Source organism: Gossypium raimondii, chromosome 10, assembly GCF_025698545.1.
Source record: "Gossypium raimondii isolate GPD5lz chromosome 10, ASM2569854v1, whole genome shotgun sequence".
NCBI classification, from domain to species: domain Eukaryota; kingdom Viridiplantae; phylum Streptophyta; class Magnoliopsida; order Malvales; family Malvaceae; genus Gossypium; species Gossypium raimondii.
Window position 1 is genome coordinate 60,318,139 of NC_068574.1, and position 21,865 is coordinate 60,340,003.

At 30.6% G+C, this 21,865-nt stretch overlaps 1 protein-coding gene across 1 annotated transcript; it reads right to left on the reverse strand.

Annotated features, from left to right (window-relative positions):
- Positions 1 to 2,927: 2,927 nt before the first annotated feature.
- Positions 2,928 to 5,628, reverse strand: LOC105776883 (transcription factor MYB1). The gene is made up of 2 exons (XM_012599827.2): positions 5,205 to 5,628; positions 2,928 to 4,067 (listed from the first exon to the last, which is right to left on the reverse strand). Exons 1-2 carry the CDS (start codon positions 5,551 to 5,553, stop codon positions 3,175 to 3,177), a joined length of 1,242 nt encoding a protein of 413 aa, XP_012455281.1. The 5' UTR covers positions 5,554 to 5,628; the 3' UTR covers positions 2,928 to 3,174.
- Between the last annotated feature and the right edge of the window lie 16,237 nt (positions 5,629 to 21,865).

Below are 21,865 nucleotides of genomic sequence, written 5' to 3' on the forward strand. Positions count from 1 at the left end.
CAAAACAGAACCTATGGCCAGCATTGGCGGAATTTTTTTCCCAAGTTAGTACCTTATCTTAACAATTATTTTCGCACTGAGATCTGAACTTTAGAATTTTCGAAAAAATATCGATGACTAACTTAAACCAAAAGAAACTTATATTTTAATGTGAAAACAATTATCAAATTCGAGTAATCACCAAATTTAATCACCAAAAAATGGTTTAACTCTTTTTTTATTTTTTGTCGTAACCAATATATCCATCGCCGATAATAATGATTAATAGATTCACCACGATTACCTTTCAAAAACCTAAACAACTAACCATAAAATATACTTCATTCTCGTAATCAAAAATCCAACTATCAACCGTTTGATGAACCAAAAAAATCTATCAACTTTAAATTGAGAGTGTGACAAAATAATGTCAGTATGGATAATGGAAGGATGGATTTTGATGGGTGCTTTCAGAACTGGGTCAAAGACAAAAACAGCGGCAGACACGGCCTGCCACCATCCTACATTATTGTAATTTTTGAGAATATAAAAAGTTATCCATCACAATTCACCCTTCACACCTAAGCAAACAATTTGCTTTTCTTCTTCTTACTTTCTCATAATTGAAATACAATGGACTTTATTATGATCTTACAATCTTTTAGAGAAATTATATAAAAAGTTTGTCAAGACTCTTTGCTTTGTCTCCTCTAGTGCTATCATCGATAATTTCTTTTTAATAGTCTCATTATAAGTTTTAATTATATCTGTTCTTTTTAATATGATACTTAAAACTAGGTATAACTCCTCCCCAACTCATACATAGAAGTATAATACACTTCAGCGTGCTTGAACCCACATCCTCCTACGTTGATAACAATACTCATACCAATCGAGTCAAAACTCAATCGGCTGCCATCGATAATTATATACACAAACATTGTTGATTCAATTAGTTGAGTATTAATTAATTCCTCATTTAATAAACAAAACTTTTAACCTTTTTTATAAAAACCAATAACCTATAATTTAGGACCAATATCTTTCGCCTAAACTTTTTATATTACATACGGTGCGTTTATTCGCGGTTAGTGTAAAAATAACGGTGACGGTGAGATTAGATATTGCAATGACACTATAACGTGGAATAAAAAGTAAGCTAAATGCACCGCACCCCACCGCCCATCCAAACACACCCTAAGTGTAATCAAAATGTTTTTTTTATCGAAATTAAATTGTATTATTTTTACGATAGTAAAAATGTAATTTCACCATTTTAATAACTTATATCATTATAGTTTTTAAAATATTAAATCAATTTTTTATCATTTTTGAGGGCGAAAGTGTAATTTTACTATTACTAATTTAAAATTTTATAAATTATGAAGGAGCCTAAATAAAAAAAAAATCATTTTAAGGGGTTAGGGCCCCTGCTAGCCTCTTGTACTTGCCACTGCACATATATGAACATGAAAACCACAAATTTAGAATATAAATATCTATTTAAAAAATAATATATAATAAATAATAAAACGTGTAGTTTGAAACTGATTAATAATAGCACATGAAATATGTACGTTATTAAAATGGAAAAGACAGAATAAATTGTTTATCATAGTGTTGCCATCGATCTTGAGTCAATGTTGAGATAATAAAGTATTCATAATAAAATTAAAATGTAGAAAAATATCAAAACAAAGTTTTAGCCTAGTGATAAATTAAAAGTTTTACTAATGTAATTGGTGTGGGTTTAAATTCTACCATATGGATTCTTTTATTGATTTTTAATCGAGTTGATAACCGATTAAAGAGTGACACCAACTCAACCGGCTTTTAAAAATTAGTATAGATGATAAAATTAAAGCATTTTATCTAGGGATAAAAGCAACTTTCTGTCTTTGAATTTATTTTTCAATTTAATCCTTGATTTTTTTTCACGTTAACTTTTTTAGATTGGATCTCTTATGATAATATGATATTGTACCAGGTTGTTACTTAAAATTTATAATTTTATATAAACATGCATGAATTAAAATTGAAAAAAATCAAAATTTAAGATTAATATAAAAGGATTTTGATGGACCAAATTGAAAAAAGAAAACCTATTTTTAGATGCTATAACCTTGCCCCTTTTATCTATCGGCAGAAAAGGAGGTTTTTCATTTTTCCAGAAGATAATGAGCAGCTCCAAGAACTTTGTCTTCACTGACCCTCTAACAACTGTCTCGTGATATGATTGGTCAGTTCTTTACAACGTTAGGGTCAAAAATATAATTTACATGAATTATCATTACCTGAAACGATTTTAAGTATTTGATTATATTTTGTTCTTTTATTAAAAATAAATTAATTAATTTTTGCGTTTTAGATTTTAACGATAAAATTGATTTACTCATTTTTAGTAAAATGACAAAATACAATATGATTCTTAATGCAAACTTCCATGGTTGTTTTACCAATATGATTACTATGAAAAGATATATTATACATCGAAATGTACACACACAAAAATAGGTTCAATTTTGCTATTAGTCTTTGTACTTTGTAAAACTTGTGCGTATAATTCCTATGCTTTAATTTGATAAGATCGAACTACTTAATTTTAGTCTCTGTACTTGTTAAATATTTTAGTTAAATTCAATTACTAGTTTTGTACTATGCGTATAATTGTAAATTTTAAGTTTTTATATTTATCAATTTCAAAATTTTAATCTACATTAACTGAATTTTAACTAGCAATATGCAAAATAAAAAGCTGATAGCAAAACTTGATTGAATGAATTTAATAGTTATTATTTGAAAAAGACTAAAATTTAAATTTTAAAAATATAATGACTAAAAATACCAAATTAAAATTTCGAGACTAAATTCATAATTTTTGCAAACAACAAAGATTAATAGCTGACTTTAATCTAAAATTTAAGAAGCATTTTACCTGAAAAAACAGCTAAGAAAAATGCAAACATTAGGTTAATTATTGAGCAACATATTTTACATATCTTCACCTAAAACCAAAATTTATGATCTCTTTATCAGAAGAGATCAAATATGGAGTTTTGCATACTGTAATATATATATATAAAAACAACTCAGCAATATATCATTCTATACCCTCCAATATAAAAAACCATAGGTCAAAAAAAAATTTAAGAGCAATATGGTCACTCTTTTATATATACTGATTCTTCATCATCTTTAGCTCAAACCCTCGACTTCAGATCGCATTGTACATGTTTGTGTCGGTAGAACTTCCGTTGACATTCCGGTCAACTTGCTCTGTCCATCGGTGAAACACATAGGGTCACTCTTTGTGTGTATATCCGATCCTTGAGACATTCTCTGGCTTGTTGCATTGCTCGGGATCCTAACGCAACTGTTCTCGAGACCACTTTTTATCCATGCGATATTGTTCAAATCGGTTGCTATGGAGATTAGTTCGTGACTTGAAAAAACATGGGGCTCCTCATAGTCAACGAACTCAGGCCCTAACAATGAAGTACGGGAATGACCCCCACAAGGAGTTGAACAGCAACCAAAACCACATCGCAATGGAATGATGGGTTCACAACGAAGATCTTCTAGGATTTTTCCAACTCCCCAGTCTGGCCTGGATGATTGAGCCAGAGGCCCTTGCACCGGGATTCTACTTGTCATTCCAGATTCAGTTTTAGAACTGCTAGGAGTGTTATAACGGCTGAATGCACTAACACGTGCAACTGGACGACAAACGGCAGGATGGTTTTTCGGTTCAATGGCAAACTGATCCTCTTGTATCGGAGGTTTGTCTTCTTGTAAGTTCGGTCTATCGTCCATCACCATATCTCTTCCTTCAAGATGTTTGAAGTGGTTTACATCTCCGACCGAAAGTGTTTCTTCCGAGGAAGCTTTTGTTCTCTCAAAGCTTCCATCTTCCATCGTATCAGCTGGTCCAGGCTTAAACCTACCTAGCTCCATGCATCGACGTCTTAACGTAGAGTTCCAATGGTTCTTAATAGCATTATCAGTTCTACCTGGAAGGAGCTTTGCTATCGAAGCCCATTTGTTGCCATGGATTGCATGAGCCGAAATTATGATACGATCCTCTTCATCTGCATAGTTGAAATTCCATATCAGAAAATATTCACTTTTACAGCATCTTTTCTAACAGCTGCATAATGACAGCAAGACGGAAACCTCTGACTCGTCTCGAAAAAAACTCTAAGTTTCATAACATAAAGGCAAACTCGGACCCATGACCACAAACATTAGTATCATAAGACTCTGGTCCGTTAATGAAAAGGAAGCTGAAATTAGGAGTGTTGCTCTACGTGATGATTTACGCATGCATAAGGCAATAGAAATCTGTCACCAAAATCGACTAGACAAAGATGCATTGTTCTACATACACCACACCGACTTTATCTCCACTCTCAGGGAATAATTAACAAACAATATGATACTTATCTCCTAAAATGTACATATTACCCTGACCATTCTTTTGTGAGATTGTGGGTGGGAGTGATCATTTCAGCTTCAACTCACTTCCGATGGCACCCAAAGACACGTTCATTACACACGAGAAGGAAAAGGAATGGCAGTTGAGCTTAAAAAAGACTTTCAAGATACAAACATAAGACCTACATACATCCTATCATCTTCTTATTAAACTTCGAAGCAAAGATCAAGTAGGCAAAGATGCATTATTCTAAGTATACGACATGTAGCAGAAAAGGGTTACAAGTAAAATGAACTGGCATATGGCGATAGCGATGATTTCAGCTTCAACTCGCTTCCAATGGCATAAGAAAAGAATACCAATGGTGTTCTCGATAACAGGCATTGTACTGAATACATCTTCGTGAACTAGAACAAGCCGATAAGACAACAATTTTCACTAAGGACTAATAGATATCACACTCTAGAACTTAAATTTCCTTCTAAGAAACAAAGATACAACCTTTACAATACAATGTAACAAATAAAGTACCAAAATCCAACAAAACTTGGAACAGTTGCAGCATTTGTTTAAAACCAACTAAAAAAACCAAACATCATCAATCAATCAAACATTAATCCAAATGTAAACAAAAAAAAAAAAAAAGAGAATAAATAAAAACACAATCTTTTTTCACTATCTAAATCAAAAATAAAAAAACAAAGAACCAACAACTACCCATTTAAGAACAACCAAAACCCAAACTAGAAAAACCCAAATCCTCATTCAAATAAAAGAAGAAAAAAGTTACCAGTAAAAGGCTTGCGCTTAAGGCAAGGGTCAAGCTGGTTACACCAACGAAGCCGACACGATTTCCCAGACCGACCTGGAATTCCTCGGGCGATCAAACTCCAATTCCTCGCCCCGAACTTCGCCACCAACCGACTCAACACCGCGTCTTCCTCCGGTGACCACGGCCCTTTCACTCTTGTATTATTATTATTACTACTACTCCCACCACCACCCCCAACACCACTGCCCCCACCGCCACCAAGCTCCGACTCAGCCACAATAAGCTCCAACTCATCACCACCGCTACCAGAACCACTACCACCAGCCGCCGGCGAGTCTTGACGGTTGCTTTCTTTTTCATCCTCCATATTTTGGGGCTTTTCTTTTTTCAGTTTATATTTTTTTTCTTTTCCTTTTTTGCTCCTTTATTGTTACCCACCTGCCCAACTGCAAAATAATCATTTTTCTCGGTCTTCTTTGACAAAATGACAGTTATATCCTCTCAAAACGGTGACGTTTCTTATTTTCTTATTGTCGTTTTTGACTTGGGTTGACTTCTGTTTTAGTGGGACCCAGTTTGTTATTGGTCAATTACGTTCTAAACCCTTCCAATCAATGTTTGGTAATTAGGTTTTCGTTGTAATAATTGACTAATATTTGGGGTGTTTTGGGTATCCTTGATTCGGTTATTTGGTGGGCCAGATCACATGAGAAACCGCCTTCAGTTTTTCGTCTTATGAAGTTGAATAATGTAGACTTTCGTTTTATAATTACAATTTTACCCTTTTCGGCTTTTGTGTTCAAATATGGTTTTTTGCGCCCATGGGCCTATACTACAAATGATCTTATTGGGCTTTTATGTTTACTACAGGCCCAATATATTTATTAGTAAATTACATGACCCAATGGGCCTATACAACATAACAAATATGAAAACCATGTTTTCCTTCCAAGTAAACATCCATGGATCGGGCCAAACTAGATGTGTTCATGAGTTAGGTGGTCTAGTCGACCCGACCTGTTCTGAGTCGGTCCGTTTTACTATTTATAAATGATAAAAAAACATAAAATAGTTTTAAATTTATATTCAAATTAATATTTTTATAATTAAATTTAAATAAAAAATTATTATTTTTTAAACAAAAAATGGCTTGTTTGGCGGGCCTAGGTGGGTCGTACTCGAATTCAAGCTTGAAGCTTTTTGGAACTAAACTTTAGCCTAACCTACCTCATGAACACCTCCAAGCCAAACCAACTTCCGAAACTTGGAATCGGAGTTCATAAAAGTTGGTTTTAACTAACTTACTTGATGAATTGATGTTGGTCAATTAAATCTAGTTTGGTTTAAGTAGATTATAGTTATCAATTTTCTATTTACTCAATTAGATCCATCCTACCCATTCAATAAATTTAATAAGGTTATTACCATAACCAACCCATAACCCAATTAGCTAAATACCTATATCCACCCAACCTAATTAATGAAACCTAATCCTATGGTACATCCATTATGTAGGTTAAAAAATGAAAACTTAAAAGTAATAAATTGTTTTGAACAATCTTATTATAAGTTTCGATTATATCTGTTCTTTTTGATAAAATGCCTGAAATTATTCATAGCCCCTCCCCAACCCATAAATAGGAGGATAATGAGTTTCAGTTCATTCAAATCCACATCTTCATGCATTAGCAACAATTGAATCATCAAGTGAATTCATTAAATTAAGTTGGTTCAATTACTTTAACTTGCGAAACAAAAGTTATCGGATAGTTTCAATTACTTTCTCCTAAATAATTAAACTGATATTCAATTTTCTTGCCTCGAACCTACACATCCTTAATTTCTTTAAGACATGTATAACCCTCTAAATAAGGAATTAACAATTTTGTATCCTCTAACATGGTAACATTTTTTTTATTTACTTTTTTCATCTTCTTTATCCCTTTCCTACAAGACTTGCCTAAATAATTTTAAAACATAAAAAAACCCCAAAAATTAAAACAAAAGAAATAAAAGAACCAATGCTCCAAGTGGTGATGATATAAAATGTTACTAAAAAGCAAGGTTTTAAGTTGTTGATAAGCAATGATGAGTCCACTTTATATTATGCCAAATCAATAATAAGAATGGGATTCTAAAATGTGACACTTTTAATGATTAGCATCCCACATTTAAATTAAATAAAACACTTAATTTTCTTTTGGTGTAATTAAGTTGACTTATAATCATGAGAAGCATGATCAATCCACTACAATATACAACAAACATTCTCTTTAATGGTATCTTTTCATTATATTTAATCTCACTTTTATTTCATGTTGTCTTTCTATTTCATAAATCTGGGAATCATAGGTTATCATTTATAATTATACATACAAAACGGTTTGATTTGATTTGATTTTAAAAGATACACTAACGTGTAGTATTTTGATATTTTTTAAAATTAAAATTTTTACATTATTATATCGTTTATCAAGGAGTGGTTCGATTATTAATAGTTTAATTTAAGCATTTTAGACCTTGAATATAAATGAAGAAAAATTGTTTTTGGGCTCTTCTTAAAATTTATTATTTATACTATTATTTAAAAGTTTGATTGAGTTGGTATCACCCATCAAATAAATATCAACTCAATTGTAAAATTAACAAAAATTCATTATTCTTACAAAGCAACAAATATTATTTTGAGAGTAATTTTATATATATTTTTATATTTTATATAAAATCTAGGAAAATCAATATATAATTTTGGTAATAAACCCAAGACATTATAGTTTTAAGGCTTAATGACAAATTTGGCCATTTACATGTTTTGTCAAAATGGCTCTAATTGTATTTTTAGTCTTTTCGGCCATCAACCTTTTTTTTTTCAATCTACTTTTCCTAATGTAATTAATGAAAGTACCATTAAAAAATTAATGAGGATGATGTGAAATTTCATATGTAAATTATTTTAATGAGATATAATTTATTATTTAGATAACCCAATAATATAATTACATGTGAAAAATAAAAAATAAATAATACACTAAATTAAAAATAAATCTTAATTTAAATAAAATAAACGTAATTATCTAAAAATTTAACTCATCGAAAAACTTCTCGAGAAATAAACGTATAAACAATTAAAATATTTTGAAAGAAAATAAAAGATAAACTAAGTCTTTTAGTTCTTAAATAAATAGAAATTTTACATTTTTGATCCCTTCAAAAAAATTAATAATGTAATTTAAGTATTTTAACACAAAATTTTCAATCTTGGTCATTTCAAAATTTTATAATTTTGTCTCAGCCCCCAAATAAAATTTCTAACTTCGCCCTTAGATTCAAAGGTGCAAGCGAAAGCCTTGACTTCCTTATTCATATAATGAAATTGCGTTTTCAACCTCTCAAAAAATTAACTATTCAATCTAACCTTTCTTAACACAAAATCTTGGGGTTTGCCCCTACATTCATCTATGGAAGTTGACTCAAAACTTCCCTTTATGTATATATATATATATACTCGAGTACTTGTGGGAGATTGGCCTTTCTTTTTCACTTATAAGCTTTATCTTTGTCTCTAAGCTTAAATTTGCAGACATGAAATTGTGGGTGTCTCTTTCATATACATATATGTGCATATATATTGAATAGAGGACAAAAAACAAAAAAAAAAAGAGTGGAATAGTATTTGTTGAAGAGGTTTTGAGTAAATCAGTTGTTAGATTGTCTTTCGTTGTCTCATTATTAAAAGGAAAGATGCCAATCGGACATATTTGCTAACCTATAATTTCCAAACCTTATTTTATTATACATTTTTACTTTTAAATTTTATATGGTAACCTTTAAATTTTATTTCAAAATTAGAGTAAATTACATTATTAGAGTTTTTGTTTTGCTCAATGAATCATTCAAAACTTTTTATTTTAAGTCACTGGGTTGTTAAAATCGATTTTATATGGCTTTCTTTGTTAGCGCTGCCTAAACCAATCGCAAACTCTCTTTTCTCTTCTCTTCTACAGTTCTTTTTTTTTTCATGAAACAACTTTGGATGTCACGAGTTTAAGAATCAAAATTCGAACAGCTTTTTTCTTCGATCTCTGATATTGACCGTTAGATCGACTTGGATCTAAGGTATGTTCTTCTACTGGTCGATGAGTGTTGATCCACTGTATCAATCATCGAATCATTTATTAGAGCTCGCTTACAGAACTTTAAAAAAAAAAGCTTAACAACTTAGTGACTTAAATAAAAACTTTTGAATAGTTCAATTATCAAATTGTAACTTTTTAATTAAGTGAACAAAATGAGAAATTATCCATAATTTAGTGAATAAATTTTATTTACTTTTAATATCTTAAGAATTATATTTTCTTTATGTTTTAGACATGAAACACCTAGAAAAATAAAAATTTTGAGACTTGTTAATCGGAGTAATTTGGAACAAGTTCTAAAATTTTCAAACAATTTCAATTTGGATCATTTCGATTCATAATTTTTAAATTTTGATTGTTTTGGTTTTGATAATTTAATTTGGGTCAATTTAAGTTTCACAACATGTTTGGATTATTAACTTGTTATAACCTAATTAAATTAAATTAAAGGGTAAACTACACTCCAAGTCACTAAACTATTAGTAAGTTTACGTTTTGGTCACTCAACTTTAAAAATTACAAAACAGTCCTTAAACTATTCTAAAGTTTTCGTTTAAGTTATTGAACTATTTAGAAGTTTTTCTTTAAGTCATTGGGTTGTTAAGTTTTTTTTTTTTTAAATCGGCTAGCAAGCTCCACATGACGATTCAACGATCAGTATGGTGGATCAATACCCATCAACAAGTAAAAAAAACATACCTTAGATCCAAGTCGACTTGACTGTCAATGTCAAAGATCGGAGAAGAAAACTGTTTGGATTTTAGTTCATAGATTCATAACATTCAAAACAGTTTCACAAAAAAAAATTGAATTGTAGAAGAGAAAGGTAATGAAAGCTTTCGATTGGTGTAGACTGTAGACGGTGCAAACAAAGAAGGCAATACAACAACGATTTTAATAACTTAATGACTTAAATAAAAACTTTCGAATAATTTAGGGATCATTTTGTAACTTTTTGACATTAAACGAATAAAACATAAATTTATTAATAATTTAATAACTTTGAGTGTAATTGATCCTAAAATTAATTAATATACCTATCCGACATATATGTGGATAATATTGTTTGTAATAATAAAACCTCCTTTTGACTCCTTTATATGGATTAACACCTGTCAATGACCTGTTGGCTTTATATTAATTAATTCATTTTACAATTATTTTAATAGAATAATTTAGATTTAATTAAGAATTCAAATTATAAAAAAAATACTAAAACAGTTTTTTTTAATTTAAGAATTCAGTTGAATTCTAATTATAATCGAGACTCAATGTAACTATTGAATAATAAAAACTAGTAAATAAAAAAAAATTGATCTAAGCAGTAAAATGAAAAAACAAAGGTTCCAAAATCAGCTGCAATGATCGCGCAAAGCCAGACATGACAGATTTATGACACTGATGAAATGAAACTATAGATTGGTTGGTGAAATGTTTTTCTTTTATTTACTTTTGTTGTCTCAAAAGTTACATAATGATAATTGGAGATTGGAACTGTGTTGTTGGCTTTACAGATTTCAGTTTCTAACCAGAATTTAGGCCACGAAAAACAATGTAAGAAAACAAATTATAAAAGATGGATGAACAATGTTTTAAAGGATGTTTGTTGTTTTGTCATTTTAGAAATTTCAATAATATATGGAGGTTGATGACGGTTTACATGGAGGTATCGAGATGATTTTTTGTGGGTCAATGTATAATTTTATCTCTATACCGAGTTTTGTTTAAGTGGTCCTATGCTTGTCCACTTGACCTCTATATCTGAAAGGTTGAGTTTGATTCATACACCATATATTTTTCACCACGAATCAGTTCTTCAATAGCGTAGCTGCATTCACTCTTTAGCGACTTAAGAAGCACTTTTACAATAGCCAACATAGGGACTTCTCAGGGACTTCGTCTCTACGCTAATAGACTGTTGTCCGAAGGTAAACAAAATTTTGAGAATATATTGAGAGGGGCACCCAAAGAAAGCAATAAATTTATGTTAACAACCCAATTGGCCAATATTCTGTGACAAATTCATTATTTTATGATTTGGTGCAAATATGTATATACATGCACACGCAATGTTGATCTTAACATCACATATCATTACATCTAGTGAATATGAAACTGCTGTTTTTGTAGTAGCATCTTCAATCTGGAACATTTGTTTTGTCAAACATGTATACTTTAAAATGAAGATAATTAGGCACTATACACATATATATATATATATATATGATATGGGGCTGCTAACTAAAGTTTCATAAGGGCCTCCCAAAATTTTCTATCATTAGATTTCCCTAGCATTACATGTTTTTAAAGATGATAAATCAATTTCATCAAAAGGCAAATAAAAAGAAGTTGATGGTTTGATGTATCATGGAAATTATTTCGAGTAAAGCCAATTTAATTCTGTTACTATTACGCGACAAAATTTTAAAAAAAACTTCAAAATACGAAAAATAAAACATCAAAAATTTAATTATATGCATGTTGGGCACAACACTTACACTCAAATTCGAGTAATATTTATTCAAGGAATTAGCTAGATGATATAGAGAGCAAAAGAGACATATTTTATGAGCATGTTTTTCCAACCAACCAAAGTGCTATGGACCATGTTTCCAATCTCTATTGTTTTCAAAAACACAAATAGGGGGCCAATGGGTTGTTTCTAGACAGACATAAGAACCCCTCAAAAAGCAAACGGGATGTATGTTCCTTGTTCATCTTCATAGATTCGTATAGCAAATGAAGGGTTGAAAATTCATGGCATGCAATCTTTTTCTTTCTTTCTTTTTATTTTTTTGACATGACTAGGATTTGCACCTATTGTTTTTTGTTCAACTAAAGTGACAAACACAACATTTGATAACATGTTTTTTTCTTAGACCAATGACTTTGTAGAATGTTTTCAACAGGTCCTAAAAGAAACCCCTTAAAAAATCACTAATGAGAATTGAGTGGGTGTTTTGTAATCTCATTTGACCTGTCAAATCTAATCAACAATCGAAAATAAGATTCAATTAATCAGAATTCAAATTCAATTTGACTCGATTTTATGACAGCAAGTTAACTTTCCGAACTAAAAATCATTTGAATTGAAACTTACTCGAATCCAAGATGATTAAAATTCAAAATCACATAAATCTAAAATGATTAAAAAAAACCCTAAATGACCTGAACTCTAACTTAACTCGAAAATCTTGGTTGCAAAACCTGAAACAACCTGAATTTGAAATTGATCTGTAGCCGCAACTAATTCAAACCTGAATAATGACTCGAGACCAAAATGATTTAAAAATTGTAAAAACCCAAATTTACATTATCCAAAATTTTTCTTATTCAAGTTTAGATTGCATGGGTTAAAAATAAAATATTAAATTTTTTATATTAATATTTATATGTATTTTATAATTAAATTTTAATAAATAAATTTAATTTAAAGAAAGAGAAAGATTAAAACAACAGTACATGAATTTGCTTCAATAAATGCTTTGCCTTTAAACCTAATTAATTAGATTCTAAATACAAAAATTTTAATGACTATTTTCTAACATTTAATTGGAATTAAAATTTGATTCTCACAATTTAGTAACAATGCTTTTTGCATTATTAATGGTTGTCGGCATTTAGATTTTATTGGATGTCTATTTCATATTTTACAACTAATATATAGATAATAATTAAAAAGCAATTATTTTATACATTAGGAGTTAAAATTTTATTATGTGTATTTTTTTATATAATTTATCTGTCTTAGCTCGATTGGAATTAGCATTGTTGTCAGTGCAGGAGCATGTGAGTTGAGTGCATTAAAGCGTATTATCTTCCTATTTAAAGGTTGTATGTGTCTTAGCTCGATTGTAATTGGCATTGTTGCCAGTGCAGCAGGATGTGAGTTCGAGTGCATTGAAGCGCATTATCTTCCTATATAAAGGTTGGGGAGGGACTATGGTTAATTTTAAGTATTATATAAAAAAGAGTAAATATAGTAAGAATCAATAATGAGATTAATATTTAAAAAAGTAACATATGACACTCTCATCGTCTTATTTGTGGAGTGAGTGGAATATAATTTTTTTTATTTTAGAGTTCCTAAAATACATTAATAAGTTCAATCAAGATTTTTATTTTTGAAATACTCTTTTACAAAATTTAGACTCTAATTAAATGAAATTTTGAATCTGTTAGAAATTGTGTGACTCGAATCTCGTCACTTGTTGAAGAAGTAAATACAGTGACAAATAAGGGGATCTGTGGGGGTGAGAGACCGAGGAGCCCCTACGGTATGAACCATACCGCACAACTTGAGTCCATATAGAGCTATACTTCTACTATTTGACTTTGATTAAAACATGGTTTTTCAACCCTTGAATAGATGCATTCGAAACTCCTCCTGTATCATTTGTTTTTTGAATTCCTTTTCCTCTGCCCGTGATATTTTCTCAAAAGGGTTTCCACGTAAAATTTATATGTTTTTTTTCTTATTACTTTGCGATCGTTTTACCATCATTATAAATAAACAAGATCCATAAAAAGTAAACAAAGGTAATTTTCACAAATTGATAGATTAATGGATTGGTATTAAAGAAATTAAATTTAAAATTAAAATCAAAATATTCACGATACACATTAAATTAAAAAATCATTTAATTTATATATATCGATATAAATAATATGATGATGACTTTGAACCAACGGCCCTTAAGCTAATAAACATTAAGACTAAAACAAAATAAAGTCCCATGGCCAAAAATGATTGGTGGTGATCATAACTAGGGCTAACTTCAAATTTATATTTGCAAGAAAAAACGATATCAACAAAAGAATGGAAGAAAAAATAGAGAAAGAAAAAGAACCCTTAATCCTTTATATTTGAGGGTCCCAAAACCTTAATTTTTGTTGTTGTTAAAGGCACTCAATGCCCCATTCCTTACACACAAGATAGGCTACAAACATTGATGTCATTGAAAAGTAAAGCTAGCTAGGGTAGGATAGGGTGTCCTTAGCACTAATTGAATTGTCCTTTTGTATGAAGACCCTCTCCTAATTGAGAGAACCCATGTGACATTCAAAGTCCATGTGTCATTAAGGAAAACAACAATAGAGTACCTTTAAATATCATACATGAATTTGTGGTTTTAATTACATTTATCATATACATAAATTTAAGAGTGAAAGTATTATGGAGGCTTTTGTATTAGGATTCGAGTTACATTTTATTTCTTCGACTAAAAAATGGGAAAATTAAATCATCTACGTTAAATCAAAGAGCAAATGAGTTTTTTCTGTTATAAATTTCAGAACTAATTTGTATGTTTACATGAGGTTCATATAGCACGTCATGTGTAACTGTCTAGTTATTTCGTCTGTCACACCAGTTTTTAACAAATGATCAATTTACTCTTTAATCTAACTCCTAATACATGGATCTCCATAGTACTTTTACCAACTTTAGGGTTTTTAGTTCTCTTATACTCAAATATTAACCAGTTGTAAGGTTTTTGTATAAATAGAACGTCGACAATGACAATATATCGTAAAGAAAAGAGAAATAAAAATAAAGAACACACAGATTTTTACGTGGAAACCCTTTCGGGAAAAAAACCACGGGCAGAGGAGAAGAAAATTCACTATGTCGAATTCGAATGATTACAAAAAGAGTTTCGACTATATATATTTATAGGTTAAAAAAACCTAATTCTAATCAAAGTCAAATATATTATGTTAATAAATGCTAAATATATTATTACTCATAAATACTAAATCTTCTAGAAAGAATATATATTTTGTTTAACTTGGCTTGCAAGCAATCTCTTAGAATTTGGGTCACACAACTCTAACAATCCCCATCTTGACACAAATTCTCAACAAACAAGTTTTTCACCTCTTCCATAAAACCCCTTTAACAATGAACACCAACCAAGTTTAATCAATGCTCAAACTTGGTTATAGGAAGTGACTTAGTCATCATATCTGCAGGATTTTCATGAGTACTAATTTTGCTCACAACAATAACACCACGAGCAATAATATCACGAACAAAATGATACCGAACATCAATGTGTTTTGTTCTCTCATGAAATATTTGATCTTTTGTAAAGAAGATGGCACTCTGATTGTCACAAAATACTGTACTGATTTGAAGGTCTTCATTGAGTTCACTAAATAGTCCCTTCAACCAAATAGCTTCTTTACAAGCCTCAGTAATCGCTATGTACTCAGCTTCAGTGGTAGACAAAGCGATTGTAGTTTACAAAGTGGCTTTCCAACTAATTGCACAACTTCCGATTGTAAAAACATAACTTGTGAGAGATCTTCTTCTATCAAGGTCTTCAGCAAAATCAACATCAACATACCCAATGAGTCCATCTCTAGTTCTTCCAAATTGTAAGCAAACATCAGTAGTACTTCGTAAGTATCTTAAAATCCACTAAACTGTTTTCCAATGTTCTTTACTAGGATTCGCTATGTATCTGCTAACTGCACTGACTGCATATGATAAATCTGGACGTGAACAAAGCTTAGTATACATGAGAGATCCTACTGCACTAGAGTATAGAACATGTGACATGTACTCAATCTCATCATCTGATTGTGGAGACAAAGCTGATGAAAGTTTGAAATGAGCTGCTAAACGAGTACTAACAGGCTTAGCACTCTGCATATTGAACCTACAAAGAACTTTCTCAATGTACCCCTTCTGACTTAGGTATAATTTGCTTGCTTTTCTATCTTTGAGAATCTCCATACCAAGTGTCTTCTTTGCTGGTCCCAAATCTTTCATCTTAAATTCTTCAATTAGTTGGGCTTTTACCTTTTTTGTCTCTCCTTTATCTTTTGCTGCTATCAACATGTCATCAGCATAAATGAGTAGATACATAAAAGAACCATCATTGTTTTTCTTAAAGTAAACACAACTGTCAAAAATACTTCTTTTGAAATCATGAAAAGTCATAAAGGAATCAAACCTCTTGTACCACTGTCTTGGTGACTGTTTCAAACCGCAAACATAATCCTTTTTTTAGACTGTAAAACCTTCTGGTTATTGCATGTAAATATCTTCCTCAAGTTCTCCATGCAAAAATATAGTTTTTACATCTAACTGCTTAAGCTCCAAATCATGCATGGCCATAATATCAAGCAAAGCTCGAATCGAACTATACTTCACAACTGGGGAGAACACATCTGTGAAGTCCACTCCTGGAATTTGACTGTAACCTTTTGCAACAAGCTTTGCTTTATATCTAAGTTCTTCAACTCCTGAAGTCCCTTCTTTCTTTATAAACACATATTTACAACGAACAGTCTTTTTACCTTTAGGAAGTTTCATAAGATCCCATGTTCTGTTTTTATGGAGTGATTCCATCTCCTATTGCATAGCAAACATCCACTTTTCTGAGTCTTCACAACTAACAACCTCAGAATAATTAGATGGCTCTTGGCTTGCATCTATATCTTCAGCCACATTTAAAGCATAAGCAACTAGATCAGCCTTGGCATACTTCTTTAGAGGTTTAATTCTCTTCTAGTTCTATTTTTGGCAATAGAGTATTGTAGTAAAGAAGCAACTCTATTATGAATTTTTGTACTCGCTTGAAGAGTCGACTCTGTTGTAGATTCTGGATTAATTTGATGCTCCACCTGCTTTTGATTTTCTTTATTGGAAGAGTCTTTAAGAGATAAGTTAGGTAGCATAGCAATTTGATCAAAAACAACATCTCTGCTAATCACAAATTTTCTATTCTCAGGACACCATAACTTATACCCTTTTACACCAGCTTTATAACCAAGAAAAGCACATTTAATGGATCTTGGTTCTAATTTTCCATTATCAACATGAGTATACGCAGGACACCCAAATATATTTAAATCAGAATAGTCAGCAAGATTACCAGACCATACCTCTTGTGGAGTCTTTTTCTCAATGGCAACGGATGGAGATCGATTGATAAAAAACATGCAGTAGAGGTTTCTTCGACCCAAAACAACTTTGGTAAATTGACATTTGACAACATACATTGAACCTTCTCCATGATTGTTCTGTTCATTCGTTCTGCAACACCGTTTTGCTGTGGAGTATGACAAACTGTCAAGTGTCTCACGATCCCTTCTAACTTACACAGTTTATTAAACTCATCAGAACAGAACTCTAAGTCATTATCTGTGCGGAGGTATTTTATTTGTTTTCCCGTTTATTTTTCAATCATAATTTTCCAAGACTTAAATGCGAAAAACACATCACTTTTCTGCTTCAGGAAGAACGCCCAAACTTTTTTGGAAAAATCATCCATAAAAGTTAGCATATAATTAGCTCCACCTCTCGAAGGCAGTCTTTATCTGCCCTTTCATCACAACATATAACTTGGCAGTCTTTATTTGTCCTTTCATCACAACGAGGGAACCTTTGGAAATATTCAAAACCCCACTTTTAGCTGTGTAGCTGTACCTTTTTGAATCAATAGTACTCAACGAAATTAAATTTCTCTTCAATTCTGGAACATGTCGCACGTCACTAAGTGTTCTGACAACTCTGTTAAACATCTTAACTTTAATTGTTCCAACACCTGAAATTTTACATGAAACATTATTTCCCATCAAAATAATAACTTCAAACACTATTTTGTAAGTTGTAAACCAATCCCGATTGAGACTCGTGTGGAAGGTGTCGCCCGAATTAAGGATCCGCTCCTCGCTCAATTTAGAATTGTTGGTAGAAGCGATTAGAAGTTCACCATCGCTGCAGTCTTCTACAACATCAGCTTCACTAGAATTTTCTAGTTATTTTCCCTTTTGATTCGCAGCCTCCCTTTTTATCTTGTTCTGTAACTTATAACACTCAGATTTAATGTGCCCTTTCTTCTTACAAAAGTTACAAGTTTTACCTCTGTTTGAAGACTTCGATCTACCCTTAGACTTCCACGATCATCATCAGCATTCTGATCTTATCTCTTACGAACAATGAGACCCTCTCTCTTAGAGTCGGGTTTAACCACAAGATGCTTCATCTTATCATGCGAGGTCAAAGAATCATAAACATCATCAATTGTGAGAGACTCGCGACTATATCAAATCGTGTCTCTAAAGGTTGAATAAGACGAGGGCAATGAACAAAGTGGAATCAACCCTAGATCTTCCTTATCATATTGAACCTCTATGGCCTCCAAGTTTGAGAGAATTTCTTTAAACACTGTAAGTGTTCGTGCACAGATGCACCTTCCTCCAAATGATGAGCATAAAGACTCGCTTCATATGCAACTTCCTCCAAAAGATGAGCATAAACGATGAGCACCTTCTCCATGGTCGCTTCATATATTCTTTGAATTTAGCAGTTTTTAATTTAGTTATTAAATTGTTTTTGGTCCACGTTAGTTTTGAAATTTAGCAATCTTTTCTAATCAGGATAAATCTCAAAATTATATATGAACTTCGATTTAATATGCAGTTGTATATATGAACTTTAATTTGACGTGATTATACACATGAAACTCTAGTTGTAGTTCAAGTTTATACTTGAAACTTTAATTTTGATTTAATCATACACATTTAAATAGATAAATAACCAGTTTATTTTTATATTAGATAAATATAATTATTTATATATGAAATATATAAACATAAAATGATGTTATATCAATAATTGTGTTAATAATTTACAATGATTGAATCAAATCAAAATTTCATGTATAAAATTGCACAAAATCAAAGTTCATGCATACAATTGCACATTAAACCATAGTTCATGTATAGTTTTGAGATTTATCCATTTCTAATTTAGTTAACAATTTATATTCTGTTGGTATATGATAGTGTGTCACTCTAAGATTGTACCACATCATCACCTAATTTATATAAAATCTAAAAGAATACCAAACAAATTAAAATTATAAAGAAATTTAAAATTTTAAAAAATTTAAGTGATGACATGGCAAAATCTCAAAAGATCATGCCATCATACCTTAACGGAATTTAAGTTCGATTACTAAAGTAGAAAAAGAAAACATACCAAGTTCGAGATAAATGTGACAAAAAATAAGAGATCAAAGTGAAAGAAATTACTAAATTTAAGGACTAAATGTTAATTTATCCATTTATTTATAATCATGATTTTTTTTTTTTCATCTCAGAAAGAATAATGATGCCAGCAATTTGTGAAACAAAGCTTCAAACATCAAATCAAATAAAGGAATAGTTGTACAGGTTAGAAGTTGTAGGACCATCATATGATAATTGCAAATGAATGAAAACCACAAAGATTTCAAAATTCCACAAATTTTGGTACAACATTAGGAATTTAAATTTCGAAAATATGAATTTTAAATTTAAAATCAGTGTATGTGCTATGTGGGATACTGTATTTAGTAGTGAATTTAAATTTTTCAAATATTTTGAAATTTTGAAATTCATAATTTTATATGTTCGAATATATATATATATAATTATATTGAATTTTGAACGCACCATTAGAAAACATAACATTCGAAATTCATAAAATTTAGAATTTGGTCTTTATAGTTTTACTTTCAGAAATTTAGTCTTTCTAATTTTCAGGTTTTAAAATTCAAGTTTAATTGTTAATCTTGATAAATTTTTTCTGTTAAACTTAATGGTTTGATATTTTAAATAAAAAATTCACTTGGTAGATGTATAACTAAAAAATGACGACCTAATGAATTTGAATTTGACAAAAGATGTTTAACAATATTAACAGTTAGACTAGTATTTTTAAATCTGAAAATTAAGGGACTAAATACCTTAAAATAAAATATGGGGTTAGAGCATATTTTCATTTTATTAATTAAAATTTATTTTTTATAATAATTTCAAATATTGAAACCTAAAAATTCTTCCCTTTCTCAAGCTAAGATCCAAAAGTTAATATATATATCATAGCATTAAATTTCATTAATTATAGGAATAAATGTCAACAAGTGGCACAAATAATAAACTCCCTGCATTACTTAATTGGCTTAAATTCAAAATCAACCATAAAAGTCCACTCTAATAAAATCCAATAGAGGTACATTCATAGGGGTGACTTAATGCTGTTATCATGTCATCATGAGTGAGGCCAATTGAAACTGAAAAAAGTCTACTCTAAAAACAACCATAAAAATCCAAACCAAAGAATTTCAAAAAAGAATCTGCTTCTTCGAATTTAGATTTTTAGTTCTTCAAAATTTATAAATTATTCGAAATTTAAAGTTGGATATTCGATTTAAGCTCAATCATATAACGATGAAAATAGTTTGAGTTTCAGCTCGATGCTTAATTGAGCTACTCAAGCTTGAGTCGGATCATTAGTATTCAAGTTCTTTCTATATAATATGAGAAAAACTTGATTAGGCTCGCAAGCCATTCGATTCGAGTATTATGGTACTCCAATATTACTTGATAATTATCTAATCAAATTCAAATAGCTTCCGAACATCAGTATTTCATTTACACCCCTACATTTATGTATATATGCATGTATCCAGGTAACAATAAGGTTGATTCAAGTAAATTTAGAATATGCTGTAAGTCCCTGTACTTTTCGTAAATTTAGAATTTAGTCAATGTACTTTTGTTGCTAGGAAATTAGTCCCTCTACTTTTTAGATTTCAAAATTCAGGTACAGCGGTTAACATTGTTAAGATTATTTTGTTAAATTCAAGTTCATTACAACGCTATTTTTTAGCTATATTGCTATTAAGTGAGTAATTTTTTTTATTTCAAAATGTCACACCAACAAATTTAACCCCTTAAAAAAAATCAACAGTGTTAACAATTGGACTTGAATTTCAAAATTTGAAAAGTAGATGAACTAAATTCCTATAAATAAAAATACATGAACTAAATTTCAAATTTTTGAAAAGTATAAGGACCTATAGCATGTTTTAACCTATAAAAAACTACATCAAACTTTCTCGTATATTACAAGTATACGCATGTATGTATGTATGTATGTATGCATGCATGCAAGTACTGAGTAACATACACTTTGAGTGGTGATGGAAATTTATGTCCTTCAAAGAAGGGACACATATATGTCCTTCATTGCACACTCTCTTCCCCTTGATAGAAACGAACCAAAGATCCAACTAAAAACCCTTCCTTTTTTCCCTTTCCCACTATATGTAACGTGACGCCAAATTCCATATCCAAAACAAATTTATAAAATTCTGCTACGATGCGTACGTAAAAGAAATTATATATAGATTTGCGAGACACAATTTTACCAACAAAGTGGTGGGGCATCAATAGCACCATGGAAAAATAAAGCCTGCACATAGCATGTGGTCGATTCATGCTTCTTTAGTGTGGACAAGATCTAGCACCATACACCATGATCTTCAGAGACCAATTGAGACTCTTCATAGCTTATTCAATTGCCCTATCATCCAATGGTTCATATTTCTTCCTAAGAAAATGACCAATTGTAGTAGTTCTAGTTCATCCATATATATATATATACACAAATGATGAAAAAAAAAGCAATACCAATTGTACTCGACTGCTTTTCTCAATTTAATCCTTAAACTTGGATCCTGATTTAAGAGCTTTGCTTCT

Bases quoted from the DNA above. Each gene is read 5' to 3' on its own strand.
- LOC105776883 (XM_012599827.2), bottom strand. From the start codon at position 5,553: ATGGAGGATGAAAAAGAAAGCAACCGTCAAGACTCGCCGGCGGCTGGT. The intron at 4,068-5,204 runs GTAACTTTTTTC...TCAACTATGCAG, and splicing joins TAAGCGCAAGCCTTTTACTG to ATGAAGAGGATCGTATCATA.